Below are 19,371 nucleotides of genomic sequence, written 5' to 3' on the forward strand. Positions count from 1 at the left end.
TAAATCGCGGTAAAAGGGTGGTAATTAATCATGAATATTATATAAAAAAATCATTAAAATATGCACAACTAATTTTCAATTAGGGCTGATGACTTTTAAATTAATTAATGTACTGTATATTATATAGGTACAGGTGTGGGATTCTGATTTTTGGTAAACCTTTATGAAATAATATGCGTTGATTACAATATATAATAATATGCGATCGCCATTCTCACAGGTAACATACTAACATAATAGATGGACATGTTATCTGTACAAATATAATATGTATTATGCATGATATATCATATTAAATTATAATAGCGCATAAATAGACGTAAATCAAAGTCATGCGGTGTATATAGGCACATAGTAATACGCCGAATATAATTATATACAGGATGATTAAAAAATCTACATTCTTAATCGAATTGATAAAACTCATAAACTATTAGTAATACCAATAGTTGTATGTCTGTATGTCTGTATGTTCGCTGTATGTCTGTATATATACAGACATACAGCAAAACCCCGCTTAACGGACACCTTCAAAATTTGGACAACATTTCAGTGATCGAGAGTGTATGGTCGTATTTAGAGTTTTTGATGTAAACCCATTGCAAAGACGAGGTTATTAGGTTTGTTTTCCAGATAAACGTAAACGTTTGTAATTATTTCGAAAACTGCTGTCAGTTAATGTCACGAGATGGACGAATAAAAAAAGTTCTTATTTTGTAGCATACTGTGTTACAACTTGATTATTTTGAGAATATTTATTGTTTTACTTTGAATACAGTATCTTCGCTTTAAAAATAAATAAAAAATGTTGAAATGGGTTGTACATTTTTGAAACACTCTGTATGTATGAGAAAAAAACTATTAAAAAATAATAACGTTCCGTGTGATGGCACCACTGCAACGTCACGCGCGGGAATTCGGTTCGATACCGAAATCGAACGGTTTGATAAAAACAAATAATTGCAACTACAGTATTGATCCGTCAGGCGTACGGTAATATCATATATTTTATGACACGAGTGCGAGCCGCGGGTTCGATCGAGCGCACGATATTACATTATATAATACGCCGATTGCCGATGGGACGGCGTGTAGAATCGCCTATACAACAACAACAAAAACAACTTTAATAATAATAATATTGGATAGATCGTCGTCGGGTATTCGATCGCTCGCTGCTGATCAGTAGAAATGTTTCGTCGAACAAGCGACCTATCGGCGGCGGTGGTCCTCGTGGCGGCCCGCCGAGCGAAGTCTACGGGCAACGTCGGTGGCTTTGGTCCGAGACCGTTGGATGGCGTCAGGGTGGTGGACATGAGCAGGGTGGCCGCGGGTCCCTATTGCGCGATGGTGTTGGCCGACATGGGCGCGGACGTGATCAAAGTCGAGAGACCAGTGGCCGGCGACGACAGCCGCCGTTATGGGCCACCGTTCGTAGATGTCTGCGGCGACGGCGGGAGTGGCGAAAGCCGTATGAGCTTGTACTTTGTCTCATTGAACCGGAACAAGCGAAGCGTGTGCGTAGACTTCCGGCAGCCGGACGGCAAGGCGATAATCCGGAAGTTGATCGAGCGGTCGCACGTGCTCATCGAGAACTACATACCAGGCACGTTGGACAGGTGAGTGACCGCGCAGACGGGTAAAGTTAATGACGCTGCTGGAAGACACGGGCTAGCAATAAAAAAAAATACCGGAGTCTTTGAAAAATGGACTATGTAATTACCCAACAACCCCTATAAACGACATCGCGGACATGTATTATCTTATGCTTAACCCGATTAAAATGTTTCGACGATTTCCACTCGTCTGTTCTATTACGGCACGCTCTTGGGTGTAAGTGCATATAGCTAACATAAGAACTGGAAAGTTTAAACGGTTAAAATATTTAACATAAAATAAATAATATTAATAAATGTATATATATATTTATATTAATATATTTTTTTATTTTTTAATATTTAATATTTTGCAACATTTTTTATTCAAAATTCCAAAATAAATATGTACATAATTTTTTAATTATTATTTTTTATCAATAACGTATTATTAGTTTATTACTATATTAAAAATTGTGTTGTAAAATAAATGAACAACTAAAAAGAAAGATCTAATATTCTAATGAAAAAAAAAAACCAGTTTGTTGTTCAGTAATATTGGTTATTGAACTGAACAAATATTATCAATAAATAGTACTTATTAGGTAATAAAAATATATTTTAAATATTTCTAAAGTTGTATATTAAAATACATCCTCTATTTATCACGTTATTCTGTTGTAGAACATTATTTTTAGCAGTCTTTAATGTGTTTATTATTAATACATTTTATTTTTGTATTATTTCTTAACTCAAATCTATGAAAGTATAAACAATGAAAAAGCCATCATTGTAGTCACTACATAAATTATGTAATTTTTCATTTCTTGAAAAGTAGTTATATTATCTTCACTGCCAAGTGCCAATACCATTGTATGACGAACGGCAGTTAATCTCGAGTTAGATCAAGTTAAACAAAGGATAAAAGAACGTGTTATTGTTGCTTAAGTTCCGAAATCGTTGTTTGGTTTTGGAACTTTACCAAAAACTCTAATATTTGTTTACATCTAGAAATTAGAAAGCATGATTTTTTTTTGTAAAAGCTGATTAAAATATACTATGTTTTAGATTTTGAGGTAAAGCGATAAATGAATTAATTTTACAATGAAGTGTGTCTTTTTCAAATTTGTCTTTTGTTTTTAATGACACTTTTTGTAGAGGAATAAATGCTCATATTGTCTACTTAGATGAAAGTTTTGTTATAGAAAATTGGATCTTGATAGTACTTTTAGGAGATCAAAATTGAAAATTCTTTTTTTTTAATTACTAGGAAAATTTGAATAAAAAATAAAATCAATAAAATTGTAATATTAATTTTCTTATTGTCAAGATGCACTCAACTCTTCTTTAATAATTCTTATTATTTTATAAATATTGAAAAATACACTGTTTTAGAATAAAATATGAACATAGTATATTGATATTGTTAATTAGGTTTTTAAATTAATTGTCAATTATGTATTTGTGCAAGACTGACAGGTAGTTGTTGCATATATTTGTTTCGGCAAATAAAATATTTTTAAGGACATTTGCATTATTTATGCATTATTTCAAGACTACAACACAATTAGCTTTTAACGATAAATTAAGGTGTGATTTCCTAAAATATAAACGATGTATTTGGAAAAAATCTACAAAAGAAAAACTTAGTAAAAAAAAGTTTTTATCAATTATTTTCCTCATATATTAGGTAGATAGTAGAATTTTAATTATATGTACTGTACCTTGTTCTACCTGTAAAAATACTATAATAATAATTAATTATTGTTATAATATGATATTAATTGAGTTAAATGTTTTTAAATTGATGTATGTTATGTTGTTATTTTTATTGATAGAACATTTTATTTTATTGGTATTTTAGGCTTAAGTAATGTATTGTTTTTAATCTGTCTTCATAATTTTTTCAAATAAATACACAACTCACAAATTGTAAAAATAGGCCGAAGAAATAATCAAATTATTGTAATTTAATAACTATAACATGGTATTCGTAACAATTTGACTTTTTCACAATTTTTAAATCAATACGTTTTATTTTTTTGCATACAAACCAACTTATTTTTTCAATGAAATTTTATATTCTTCAGAGATTTTATATAAAATGCTACGTTTTAATAAATTTTTTTTCTAATATATAATCGTCTTTTAAACGATTTATGACAAACATTAACCTGTGTTAAAGTTTTTTGTTATTTGTTTCATATTTATGAATAATTTGTTAATTTTTATATGATTTATGGTTGATGGATTATTGTAACGTTTTTTAAGGATATTAAAATTATGTTTAACGAATGTCAATAATATTTTAAGTGTTTACATACCTTTTATACAATAAGAATTATTCAATAACACTTATGTTTATAGTTCGATGAAGCTACATCAGTAATAATACAAAGTGTCTAGTCGTATTTGCTTTTGTTCATATTGTAAGATATTACATAGCAGCTCCTCTACCATCTTCGTATCATAACATAAAAATTGCAGTATTTAAACATACAATGCAAATTAGTAATTCAAGTACCTATTTTAAAACGTTTACATAAATAAACTATAAATCGACTTTTCCGGATTTTTAAGAAAATATATAATATCAAACAATTTAAGTTTTTTAATTTTTAGTTTTGGTAGTACTAATTAATAATATTATGAACTATAAAATAATTAAAAGGTGGACTCTCTTTGACACTGTTGTGACAATCAAAATCAAAATCATTTAAAAAAAATGTATTAGGTAATTGCTATAGAATAAAAACATGTATGGATAAATTGGAACAAAACTATATAGTGTATTATGTATTATGTTTCTAAAACCAGTGTTATAACATATAACATACCTATACCTACTGATATTTTAGTTTTTAAGTGGACAGATGAATTTATTTAATTTTACAATAATATGTATGTATGTAATTTTTTGTATGTACTTTGATTTACAACTTTGACGGTGGTGTTGGATGGAAAATTGGATATAGGTTATATTCATAGAGGTCTAAATTATAAATTAACAGTATGTTTCCTAATAATAATCAGATAAAAGTGTAAAAATAAAACAATTTAGGGAAAACGTAAATTTTTATGCAAATTTAGTTTTTGGCAAAAGGATTTTGTATCTTAGGCATAATTAAAAAACGAATAACTGTAGATATTTAAAATTGTTATAATTTTTATTTAATCAATTTATATATATATATATGATACAATTTGCATAATATTTCAAGTTTTTTTGAGTTATTTAAAGATATTAAAAATTTTTCATTTTTTTATTTTTATAAAAGTTGATGACAAATTATTCTGTTAATGTTTGAAAATTTCATACAAGATTGCACATAAGTTGTTCTTACAGATGTATAAAAACATTTAAAATACATATGCATAATATATTTTTATAAGCATTTAAGGTTCAAATTTTTATAAAGTTCCTTAAAATGATCAAAATTTGGAAATTGTTTTGAAGTTGAAAATTTAATACATAGCTAAAATCTAAAAAAATACAAAAAATATATATGCATAATTTTTTTGTATAAATATTTTAAGTTAAAATTTGGACAAAATTATATAACTATGAATAATGTTGTTTATTTTGTTATAGTTAGTTCAAAAACATTATTCATGGGAACATATAACTTTTACAAAAAAATATAATAATTTTATACCTACATAAAATTATATTTTAAAATGTAATGCTTTCGTCAAAAATTATTTCGATATATCGTATTATCAATTCTAAAATAAATTACTTTATCTAATAGTAATATAAACAAACATTACATGAAATATAATTAGCAATATAACCGATATAGGCTTATTAACCCTAGACCGTTCTTGTTAAGAATCATTTTTCGTATATAATGATATATCATTGAATTCAAACTTAATACATCCATTACAGAGCATAATTTAACGACTATCTACATCAGGATTTTACTCACTTGCTTTCCTTTTTTATTTTAACTTTGTGGATTGTTTTAATTTCAAGTTTATAGATGAAATATCGTGTAAATTATGAATTATCTGTACATTATTATATTCTTTTTTCTGTGTTTAATAGTCATATGAAAATAAACAGAATATTTTACCATAATATATCATATTAATTACTCGCAGCAATTATTGAAATGTACCAACTTTACTGTGATTTATTGCGTTATTTGTTTAGTGAATAATTTTATTTTGTTTAAGTCAAATGATATATTAGTATATAATATATTATCATTTTTTATTCTGTTCAATAATATATTTTTAAGTTTACACCAACCCAAATAAATCGATTAAAAATATTTTACTATAATATACTAAGGTACTAAGTTTGTGACTCGACAACTTAGATGTTTAGAATTTTTTTTATCACGTTTAGTGTTATTACCAACTATAAGTTTGATCAAAAATTATTCGTACTTGTTTTGTAGAATATAACTAGGCATTTTTAAATAGAAATAAACATTTAACAAAAAATCATAACCTATTCAACAAATAGTATTGATGACATCTATGAAAAAATAGTTGAAAATAATTTAACATTGTTGATATTTTAGTTTAAAAAACGGTAAAACGTGATGTGGTATTGTAAATTTAGATTGCTGTATACACATAGGCTGTCTTTATTTAATTTGGATTTTACTAACTGTATACTTGAATTTAAAATATAATACAATTCTCAATAGGTTTTGAAAGGTTAATCTTGAGATTTCTATTTTAATAGCTATAACAATTGAATTGAAATGAAATGCAAATAATATTATATTTTGGAATTTAGAGTTTAATTTACGATTGAAAATCAATATAAACCTAAATGTATAAATACCGGATTGACATTTTTTGTAAGCTATTTATCAACATTATCTATTATTTGACTATTTGCAAAAAAGAACTTTAACCTTTGAAATCATTCATTGACTAGTTATTATCATTAAATAGCTTGGTTTTATTTTTTTTAAATTTATTTGTATAATTAAATATTATATTGAATACAGTTCATAACTATTTGTTTAGTTATTCTTTTCAACATTTCACGTAATATAATATATACTTATTAACATTATTAATTTGAACGTGCTAGATACATTCTATATAATTAAGAATTTAATTGATATAGACACGTAGTGTATATAAACTAAAAACTATAAAGTAAATAGTATATAATATAATATATTATATTTTTTTCATACGTACATATGAACTACACAGACGATACGCGTGTGTTATGGTTTATACATTTAGTGATTTGAATGCAAGTGTCCGTACATTTAGAACTGTAATTATTCGACAAAAGTATAATAATCCCGTTTATATTATGACCATAATATATCACACCCGATCTAAAAGTTTGTATAATAATATATGTTTTAAATAATTGTCTAGCTTATTAAATCTCATCGAATTGATTTTTTTAGAATACTTCATTAACTAGAAAATAAAAATTATTTTAATAGGTGGAGAGATTATAGAGATTGAAGTATATCCCAAAATCCTATTTTTTATTTGGTTTTAAGACATCCATTGCGTGGTTATTAGCCAGCATTACATTATTTACATTAGAAACGAATTGAACTTTCATTACTTATACTACATTTAACTACAAAAAATGACTATTAAATATTCTGTACATATTATTAAATTAGATAACGGAGTTCAGTTTCTTTGATAAAATGTATTAATTTCCTGAATGTCTCAAAAGTTGCTGAAAATATCTTATATAGAATCCTACGAATTTGTAAAACTATGACACATCAATATAAGTGATTTAATGTAAGGCACTTAATATTATTAGATGGTTGTATTATTGTAACGATTTAGAAATAAATAAAATAAATAATTTTAAAAACTATTAATGTTTTTAGATAAAAGATTCATATCATATATTTGAATGTAGGTTTTTTACAAGAATAACTAGTTATTTTATAGAATTACGGAATTTCATACATTAACGTTAACATATTTAAATATAACCAAGTAGATAATTATAGAGTGATACACTGATACGGGACTTTTGGAAATACACTATATTAATATAGTATATACACACAACTTTATAAGGCACCAGGTGGTTATAGTCATGTACTTATGTATAATAGTAACGCCAAATCCAAAGTCTATCAGGTTTTTCTGATTGCAGTAGCTATCAAATAAATGTCAAATAATAATTATTTACATTAGTTGTAAAATATAACTTAAAAAATGTATATTTATATTAGTATACAATAAAAATAGCACGAAATTGTGTTAGTATGTATCTAGTTACTTTTCTTATTAAGGCAATATTCAAGATTAATTCAGGAAAATAATGTTTTTTCATTTAATCGCTCACTTAAAAACATTTCTCCTTAAAAAAAAAAAATAAAATATAATTTTATAACATAAAGTTACATAACTTATGTATACAATTAATTATATTAAATGAAATTTTATTTAAACGATTAAAATATTTGTAAATAACTATATAATAGAACATATAATATATTATTGTAAATCGTTAAAATAATTGATTAAAAATAGTCATTATTTGAATATTGTAACTATATAACCACGCGTGGGCTCGTATTAATTATGTTTTTATCTTATAACTTTTAACAATAATATTTGATCATTACTCATTACATTTTTAATAAATTGTTACACGGATAAGGCACTTATGATGTCTAGAATAGCATTATATAAATTGTGTTTTAATTTCTGTGAAAAATGTTATATTGTAGATTCTGTCACTGATTAAGTCCAGTTTTATATTACATATTTCATATTATATCATATTGTAGTTGTATACTCTTATTAGAGTATTATGTTTTAATCATAAAATCATATTTGTATTTATACGAAATACCTAAATCCTAAGCCTACTAAAGTTTAAATTACAACATAACATATCTTAAGAAATTGGCGATTACTTTAATGCCAATTATGGATATTAAGGCCAACTGATGTACCTATTTATATATTACAAAATAATTTACCGAAGTAGTAAACCATTTTATGAGTCATATTCATTTTAACCAATAACTGGTTAAAAGCATGAAATAGTTTGTTTTATAACTTGAAATAACCTATTATCTATTGATATATTTTTGTGGTAATATTAGTATATTATACTATATAGGTATTATGAATAAAAAAATCGTGTTAAATCGGCTTGTTTTCTGTTTCCTCAGGCATGGTATTGGATACAAAGATTTACGCAAGATAAACCAGAAATTAGTATTTTGTTCAATAACTGGTTATGGATCCAAGGGACCATGGAACCAAAAACCAGGTTATGATGTTATAGCCGCGTCAATCGGTGGTCTAATAAACGCCACCGGTGATGCCGTTCCAGCAAAATGTGCTATACCCATTACTGACTTAATGACTGGCATGTATGCTCATGGTGCTATTTTAGCGGCTTTGTATCGCGGAGTTGGTGACAAAATTGACTGTGATCTATTATCGACGCAACTGTCAATGATGTTCAATTTGGGATCAAATTATTTAAACGCGGGTATGCTTTATACATCATAAATCCGTAAAGTGGATTTTTTGGTTATTTAAAAATAGCTATATTATTCTACAAGTAATGATGTACAAGTGTACTTGTACTAAGTAAAAGTGTTCTACTTGTCTCATATTTCAAACATCCAACGTAATTTGTAGTAAGTAAATGAGGAAAATATAAGAGACTGTAATGACCGACACAGAGGAAAATACAAGATTTATCTCCATTAAAATATAGTTAAATTATCGAGTAATGGATTGATATGAAAAATCAGCATTAATACGTACAATACCTATTATTATTTAATTAAGGATTAATACTGTGATGTACTGAGAAATATTGCACTAATTATATTAGATACAAATGGTATAAATGGTACAAATGGTACAAAGGTACAAATGTATAAGAAATGTAGGTAATGTAACTTACAACATATTTGTTTTTAACATCAATATTAATGTAATGCAGCTTAGTCTAAGTGAGCTTATGACATATTATGTATAAGAAAAACTTTTTTTCAAGGTATGCTAACGAAACGATGGGGGACTGAACATGAAAGTGTGGTTCCTTACAAAGCATTTAAAACATCGAATGGTTTCCTTACTTTGGGTACAGGCAACGACGGACAATTTAAATCGTTTTGCGATCGCATATCAATTCCAGAATTAGCTACGGATGAGCGATTCGTGGACAATGAATGTCGTGTTAAGAACAGAGAACAGTTGTATAACATCATTGAACCGATTTTAGAATCCAAAACGAACGAAGAGTGGATGAACATTTTTGAAGGAGTACCTTTTCCTTATGGTCCTGTAAATGACATGAAACAAGTACGATTTTTTTACTTAAATATTTATAAACTAATAAATAAAAACACATATTTCACAAATAATATGGTTGTAAACACATTTTATAAAAATATATATTATTATAATCATATTCTTTTAAATTTAATCATTATACTAAACTACGGTTTTTGAAATTGTTTATCTATACATATATTTAATAACTATTTTTGCTTTAATTTTTATTTTATTAATAGACGAGAAAAATTAAAAATGATACGCTAATTTGTTTTCATGAGTTTCAATTTACATTATTATGCTTCAATTTTAGATTTACACAATGTCCTGATGGGTTTCTTTAATATAAAATATTTAAATAATGTAGTTTGTTTTAGAAAATGCGTTTGTGTTTCGTTTTGCGGATCCACGCAAGCTAGAACATAGGGTTAATGTTTTAACTCTATTTTTTTCCTTTATTCGGGTAAATTATTACCAAAGTTATACAATGTTTAAAATATTCATACCTATCAAATAGTTTTATATTATGGTGGATAGTTTTGAAAAGCAAAAGTACCTAATTCACCAGTGGAATCAAATATTAAAGTATAGCGTATTATGTAGGTTTATATGCAGAAAAGCTTATTAATAAATAATAATCCATCAATCAACTACATATACACAATAATCTCTATCTTCTTCGTTTCTCATTCAACATAAATGGAAACCATACATGGATGATGTAGAACAGCGTTTCTTAACATTTTTAGTCTCGTGACCCACAAAAAACGTATAAAATATCGTTTATCACTTCGCGACCCCTTCCCTATCTATATTAAGTATAAATTAGAACAATAAAAGTATCATATCGTTGAATAAGCCAAATTTTAAATGAAAAGGCTCATTTTGTAAATCGGTGTTTTATTATTTTTGATCTACGTGACCTCTAGTCAAGGCAATCGTCACCCCCTGATTGAGAAACGCTGGTATAGAAAACTAAGTTTACACGAACTTGTAGATCCTATTTATATTATGATATTAATAATTTTAATCTTCTGAAAGTATATTATGCATTTATACGTGTATCGATTTGTTTTTATATTCTATCTATCTTCCCCAAATTTAATTTAATATCGCACGAAGACCTATTATATTTAGTTTATCTCAAATGTTTATTTTATAAATTATTATTTATTGTTATTTAATTTGAATATAAAATTCCATATGAAGATAAAATGTATTATCATGTTTTCATTTTTTTTTTTTTATAGGCATTTAACAATGAGCATGTTAAAGATATAAATATAGTCCAAGATATCGATTGCTCGTATAACGCCAAACTGAAAATAGTCGGCCCTGCAGTTACATTCAAGAATAGCAGTAATTTAATCCGAAGAGAGCCTCCGTTGTTGGGCCAACATACAAACGAAATACTAACTTCTTTAGGATACAATACCAAAGAAATCGAATTATTACGCTCAAAAACCGTAATATGATTATCATTGTTTTAGTTTTTTATTTATTTTCTTTTTACATAAATTCTTGTTTCTTAATGTGATGTCACAAATATATTTTGCATTATAATTTTGAGAAATTGGTGTTGACATTTAATTAAAAATCGAATAAATACTAGTTATTAGATTTATCTTATAAATACGATGTCAATTTGCTCATAGTCTACGTACTGCAATAAACTCGTCACTGGCTGTTAAAAATTCAAACCACGGTTGACATGCAGATGAACGTCAATAAATGGACAAAAAAGTTGTTAGTCACACTATAAATATAAAAATAAAGAAACTTTAAAATTCACTTCGTATACATGCACATTATACAATATAGCAGTATAGGTGTGTATACACCTATAGATACCTATAGATACACTTTAAACAAATTCTATTTGTTTTCAACTGTCAATAATTATTTACTATTAGAGTCCGGATTTTTATGCAAAAACATGTTTTTAACAAGCGTATGCTGTTTGATGGGAGTAAGAAATGTTTGTATTTCATAACCTGTAGAATCTGTCAAAAAAAGTTTTTTTTGCATATTAGTGCATATTTTGACTTCAGAGAATATTTTAGTTTATGGTACATATTATAGAATATTTTAGCATATTTCCGTTATATTGTATTATATTAAGGGATATTCAGTATATATAAGACAATAATCACTGACCGCCGTACTAACTTTACTCCGGAAAATTTGAAAAAATATATTATTGTAAATTTCTTTTAAAAACATAATATAATATTTTTTTTTATTGCATAATTATGTAACATAAGATATACTTATATAAATAATGATAAATTATAAATTCATAATCATAATCAATAATCATATTGCATTTTTTTTTTTTTTTACTTATTAGTTAGTATTATCAATATTTTGAGAATATAACGAATATTCTTGGGAATATTTCATCAATTGTAGCTGCATATAAACATCACATTTCAAAGTTTTAACAGAATATAAATCCGGACTCTATTTATTATTTTGCAATATTTTGTTAAATGGCTCTTGCTTGTTATTGATTATTATAAATAAATAAAAATAATAAAATCACGTGCTTCAAAAATGTCTTACTGACCCGTATGATGTGGTATACCGATTACCGGAGAGTGTCACCTTTTGATGCTGACGTATTGTATATTATATTATGTATAGTTTATAATATTTTGACTTCGATCACTAGTAAGTACCTATATGGTTAAACATAGTATGTGATACTGTATATTGTTTATATACTTATATTTATACTCTGATTTTATTCTGCACGGTGAAAAATGTCAACAATTATCTATACCCAATACTAGTAGGTAAGTAGTAACCAATCGTTGAAGCTTTGATAAAATAAAATGAAAAACATTTACCGATTTATAAGTTAAACAGATGAATATGGTTTTTATTTCTTTAATAAGTACTATAGTGCGATTGGTTTTTAAATTATTGACATATATTAAATATCATTAATACTATTTTTTACAACTTATTATTTTTGTTACAAAATAACATCAAATTTAAATATTTATAATCAGAAACATAACTTCAGAAATAGGGTATTTGAGTTGTGAAAATTGTACCGTTTACCTATATAGGAATAATGCTCAAAATACCGAAGAAATAGTACTTATGTTTTATTGCAGTGTGTAATAACAGAAATAATTCAGTTAACCGATTCAATTATTGTTTAAGTATCAGATTTAATCCGTATATTATTTTTAATATATTATACGTGGAAAATTACGCTATTTGTGCGTCAATGCAATGTGTCGTTAAATGGTTTTGATAACCGAGTGGAGTGCATTTGTCATTTTCTATGACTGAGGTTCAAAACTTAAGTGGTATGGTTTGAAACATTATATTGAACGAGCTGAGAAAAAACTTTTGACAACTTTTTAATGATGGAAATGAAAAGAAAATAGCCTATATTAAGTTACGCTGAAAATAAAAAATATTATTTATTGCGCTCCCCTGTACAATTAACCGTAAATCATCTGTGCCCTTAATTTATTAAACAATGTAGGTACAATGTAAACCCTTATCCTGTACAGCGCACACATAAAACAATATAGTAGTTATATTATTGATTTTTTTATTGGATGACAACTTTTTTTTACTTTTATATTATATAGTACCTTATAATTCATATGACAATCATTCATATTAATTTTTCTTTCGTCACTATTTGCAGAATACTTTGCCAACTGGCAAAGGATAAACTTATTTGCTTTTTAGGTTTTTTCAGTGTTAATTATGTTCTGCTATCATGGCATCCAAACAATAAGCAAGCAATATTTTTGCAGTTTTTTGATTCCGATATTGATTTTTAATTTCAAAATATACCTACTCATATTATATTAATATATTATTATAATTATCCATTAATAGAAATAAACATCTGCGAAATAGACGTAAAAGTAATAGCCGTATCACGTTTATTAAAAAAAAATCAATGCGTTCCGGAAACATACATAATATACGTGTGACGTAGTGTGTGCGTAATTTGTCCGACTTTCCGGGCCATAATGAAATGCAATATAGTATAGACGGATACCGATTAAGTATAATATTATGGTCCATAGACATGGGCAGTGTTGTTTTTAATATATAATATTATAGTAGTAGTCTCATTTTGAAGGACAAGTGATGGTAATTTTCCATCGCATAATAATTAATAAATGGACCAGGAGACGTATTCGCTGAAACGTTTTTGAATGACGACGACGATCCGCATACATTATAATATATTATATTTTTTATTCATGTGTGTCGATGCTGCAAGATAATAAAAATAATAATTGTTATTATTATTACTATTGTGGTCTTAGAATTGCAGTCCCCCACTCTACCACTTCTAATTAGGAATCAATCGTAAGACGGGATTCCCTCCTCGGTATTATTATTGTGATCCACGACTAGACTTGTCAATAATATAGTCATTATTTTTAATATGTAAACATATTTTCACAATACAAATGTGGTATATTATAATGTTATACGAAAAAATATCACTGTAAGATACTTTCATAATTTAAAATATATTATAATGTTGTATAATATTATATGTCGTATATAAAAATGTGAATTATTATGCAAACACCATATTTATAAATTTCCAAGTATAACTTTATAATATATTCATCGAAATCAATTATTTTTTATTCACTGATTTATAGATTTTCATACGAAATATATCTAAGCTAATAAATTTAATAGTGGCCATACAAGGAATATATCGATAACATTTTATCAGTTTATAAATATTACTCGTCATATACTATCGTGGTTAATTTTTAACACGAAATTTTAATGTATGTGTTTTTTTTTAAATATTTGTTATACATAAGCATAATGCATCTTTAAATTATATAACACACTCAAGGTTTTCTTGTGTATGGTATGCCCAACATATCCAATATTATCCGAACACTTGTGAATGTAGAATGAATTACTTGTAGTTGAACAATTTGGAATCAGAAATAATTTAATAACTATTGATTAAAATGTTCAAATAATTTCTAAATGTTTTGTAATAATAAATCGTGCTAAGTGATATAAGTGATATGAAGGTGTTTGATATTTAGGTCTGATAATTCGCAATGAAATATGGAGCTATTCGTGGTCTCTTATATACTCATTACTCGGCATTTACTCGGAGATAAACTGGTGGTTATATTTTAAATTATTGTGCCCTTAAGATATCGGTGATTTGTGTTTTGAAAAAATAGAGCTTTTAGTGTACATTGTCGAAATAAGTCAGTGTTAGAGAAACGTGCGTGGGTTATTTAGATTATTGTGTAAATTTAATAACGTTTCATTAGGATATGTGATGGTAATGGCAATAAGTTTAATGTGTTTGTTTTGAGACTGACAAATTAATTCGAATAAAAATTGATTGTATAAGAGGATATTGTTAAAAAATCAATTTATTCTTATATTGATGACATTATGACAATAAAATAAAGGTATAATTTAAAATCGTTTTTCCGATAAATAAATAGGAATTGTTTTGTACTGTATATCTATAGATAATTATATTTATCTACAATTATCATCATAGAAAAAAAATATGTATAAAATTTGTTGTTAACTATAATTTACATTGTTTATAATTCTTAAAACATGTTAGAGAGGTTAACATTCAATACTAGTTAAAATGTAACAATTAAAAAGAAAGAATGTTTAGGCTTATTTGGGTTTCTGTACGCACGCCTAAGATGTAGCCTCTTAGATCTTAAGAAATTGAAATAATAATAATTATTAATAATATAATATTTACTATAATTGAAAGAATCTGGGCTATAAATACTACTATTTATGAGTATATGCGTGTACAAAGAAAGTATTAATATATTTTTGCATAGTTTTCGAGACACAAAATTATAATAACTTTTTACACTATTGCAGGGAATATAATAACTGGCAAATTAAATTATAGATTTTTTTTTTAGTGTATGACTTTTACAGTTCAACAGTTAAATAATAATTATTAATGTTAATGATAATTATTGTCCAAATATGTTGTTTTAAGATATTTTTTTTTACCAATTTTATCTAATGTTATCATTTAACTTTAATCATTTATATCCGTTGAGTCTACATGTTTAAGGTTCTACGAGACTGATTTGAACTAGGTACCAATAAATAATGTTCATAATGCTCTTGTGAAATAAATCAACGAAACATCAAGGATCATTACGTACCTGCACAGTATTTTAATATTAATAAATGTTTTTTTTCGGCTCATATACTTATTGTTTATAAAAGATTATACACAAATATTTTTATAGAATTTCATTTATAATTTATATGAATGCCCATAGGACCACTGAGATATGTTCTGCAGAGAACAATGACATGTTTTATATTTAAATTATAAACGTTGTTGAACTTTTAAAAATGTATTAATTTACTTTTATTTATTTTTTAAATTTAAATTAGCTTTTAATAAAATATTAATAAAAATTAACAAATACAATTAATAAGGAAAACATGTAATTAAATATAACAGATTATATCACAATTCACAGTTGATTAATATATATATATATATATTTATATATATATAATAATATATTCTACAACTAAAATTAAAAAATATATAGTTTGTTGCTTTTGATTATAATAGAAATCGTAAATAGTAAATACTAAATAGACACTTATTTATAGGACGTATTAAAGCTATACAAATAAATGTATTTCATATCCATTTACCAAAATAGAATTTGGTTATATTTTATTGAAATTTCAAGTATAATAATTCTACAATGATTTAAAATGTCCATTGGTTATTTATTTAAAATTAAAACCAGATCGTACATACTTGATGTTATATTATAGTTGAAATGTATAATTAACAAAATAGTTTTTACAATTGTTGGTATATAATATATTAATTAGATGGTTTTATAATCGGTTTGAAAATGTATTTTTTTCAGCTTGTTTAACTTATATAATTTTACGTTTGAGATTTTATTATTAAATCTCCTAAAAAAAAAAAAACATTTAATACAGAAACAAATTAAGTTAATAATTAGGAATAGGATTTTTATGGATCAAAAAATGGTAAAATATGCGAGGTCATGCATTAAACAGTGTTAAAATTGATCACGAATAATTCAGTTCTATATTTTACCATCAATTTTAAAAATGTTGCTATAAAATTCATGAACAAATTTTCATAATTTAGCACCTTCATTTTGAACTTTAAGCATTTTTCGAAATCAATTAAACATAATATGTCATACACAAAATATTAATAACAATAAATCCCAAAAATAATATAAATTTGATAAAATCTTAAAAATCTAAGTGAATTTAATAATTGAATAATATAATTTGAAATGGATTTACCGAAATAATTTATGATGATAATATTTTGTTGGATTTTTTTTTTATAGAATTTTTAGGTTCGTATTAAGGCTGCGAATTTCAATACATGGTTGTTCAGTCGTCACCGCTTATAGAATCATTGTTATAATGTTTAACAGTCATTAAAATTCGTACTAATATATATTATATCTATATCATTTGATGGTGAAGTGAGTGATACAGAATTTCAAGACTAGCAAGACTAGTATAGTTAATCTTTAATAACTGATTTCTGTATTCCTAGCTTTTTAATTTAATTTTCAATTTTTATGTTATAATAATATATAGCCATACAGGTGACATTGAGTACACATTATGTATATACGATATAGGAGTTTTAAAAATATAGATTATATTATTTAACATCATTGAGGTAAGAAGTAAGTGTCTACAATAGAGCAATATTGAATAAGTAGTAAATAAAGTATAATATTGTTATATATTTAAAAAAAAAAATTAAAAAAAAAAAAAATTAGTTGAATATTTGTAAAAACATAATAATAACAATAAAAACATGTTATGTACGAGAAGTTTTTGTTCGAATATGGACAAATTTTAAGCTTTATACATTATAATACAAATTATATAATATTACAAAATGAACTCATTTTCATTTACAGAACAGCAAGGTTTGATATCGTTGCAGTTCGTGTTTGGACTGTATTGTTTTGGCGTAGTTGTGCCAGGGTGAAACACAGCCGACGTGGGTTGCGGAACGAGCCGTATCCACTGGTTGTGCTTTTCTCGGTCAACCCCTTCTGAAACCGATTAATGAAAATCCAGACTTATAATTTATTTATCAAATTATTGTGTGCTTCTATAGAATGTGCTTAGATATATATTTTCTTTATACTTCATATTACTAGGACAACAAAACAATAATGCATTCAATAAACTTTATAAAATATCTGTGGGTTTAAACTAAGACATTTTTATGTATCTCATTATTACCATTGACTTTAATTAATCAATAGCGTATAATTAATTAATTTTTGTGTATACTATTGTATCCATTTAAGTAAAACATATTTGTATTGAATATTAATAAACTATTAAGACACTTTGTTAGGATTTTTATTAGAAATAAAAACCAATGGATAAACATTTTGTTTTGTAGATAACTAAATATTTTAACATGTTAAAAAAGTTAAACCAAAACATAAAATACTACATTTTCAGAAAAATTAAACATATATTGGAATTCTATAATCATGTAATAATAACACTTGAACTTTGAAGGCATTAATATAGACTGTTATAAATTTATAATCATTATTATAGAAAATATTTAATATTTTTAAAGTTTATTGTTTTTCAAGTATACATTTTAAGAAACATTAAGTTATTTTTATTTATAAATACAAACTTTATGCATTTTATTTAATAAGACAAGCGTAAGATTTATATTCTGCTTTATATATTGAAGGTTAATTTAATTTAATTAAATAAATAAATAAATATTACTTATAAGTGATATATGTATAATATATTGATAATGATAATATATTATAATATATAATATATAAGCTCTATTATACTAGCTGTATAATTAAAATTAGTGACCATTAAATATGATATTAAACTCTAAATTTAAATATAGATGTACATTGTACATATCATATTTTCTCTATTTTGTAAATGTATATATTTTTATCTATTGCAATATAAAACATATTTTTTTATAATTCATAGTAATATAACAAAGATTGATTCAATGGAAGTCGTAGACTATCAACTTACTTTGCATCGATTTCTTCTTCTCGGTTTAGCGATTCCAGTATTACATACAAAACCTTTAATTGTTCTTCGAAAATTCCTTGTCATAAAACAATACAATAATGGGTTGATTGCTGAATTAGCATGGCCCAATAGTAGTGTAAAAGGATACCACTTCATTAAATACTCCTAAAAAAAGTATATTTTATAATATATCTATGATACGAATAAAAACAAAATAATATTAGGCATAATAATTGTAAATACCTGATCTAGACCAAATTTATCAAGCGTGATGTCTAAATCTAAAAAAAGTGTTAATAAGTTATATGGTAGCCAACACAGTGCGAATATTACTGCTAAGACAAAGAGTATTCTTGCTACTCTACGTCTCTCCCGTACCATTCGGACCTAAAAAGTAAAATATATTTTATACAAA

General features: G+C 25.5%; 2 protein-coding genes across 3 annotated transcripts in view; one reads left to right on the forward strand and one right to left on the reverse strand.

The window, feature by feature from the left end:
* Window positions 1-987: 987 nt before the first annotated feature.
* On the forward strand, window positions 988-11,447 carry LOC113556875 (succinate--hydroxymethylglutarate CoA-transferase). The gene is made up of 4 exons (XM_026962080.2): window positions 988-1,619; window positions 8,741-9,066; window positions 9,583-9,890; window positions 11,114-11,447. The coding sequence occupies exons 1-4, from the start codon at window positions 1,192-1,194 to the stop codon at window positions 11,336-11,338; spliced, it is 1,287 nt and encodes a 428-aa protein (XP_026817881.1). The 5' UTR covers window positions 988-1,191; the 3' UTR covers window positions 11,339-11,447.
* Window positions 11,448-17,193: 5,746 nt separating this feature from the next.
* Window positions 17,194-19,371, reverse strand: part of LOC113557155 (gastrin/cholecystokinin type B receptor-like) — a 115,841-nt gene continuing 113,663 nt past the window's right edge. The window contains exons 7-9 of one of the 2 annotated variants that reach the window (XM_026962490.1): window positions 19,200-19,343; window positions 18,957-19,121; window positions 17,194-17,974 (exon numbers count right to left, since the gene is read on the reverse strand). In XM_026962490.1, coding sequence (XP_026818291.1) covers window positions 17,831-17,974; window positions 18,957-19,121; window positions 19,200-19,343 — 453 coding nt within the window. In that variant the 3' untranslated portion in view covers window positions 17,194-17,830. Of the gene's footprint in view, window positions 17,982-18,956; window positions 19,122-19,199; window positions 19,344-19,371 lie in introns of both variants that reach the window. The other variant, XM_026962489.1, reaches the window with a different exon arrangement.

This window comes from Rhopalosiphum maidis, chromosome 1, assembly GCF_003676215.2.
Source record: "Rhopalosiphum maidis isolate BTI-1 chromosome 1, ASM367621v3, whole genome shotgun sequence".
In the NCBI taxonomy this organism is placed as follows: Eukaryota; Metazoa; Arthropoda; class Insecta; order Hemiptera; family Aphididae; genus Rhopalosiphum; species Rhopalosiphum maidis.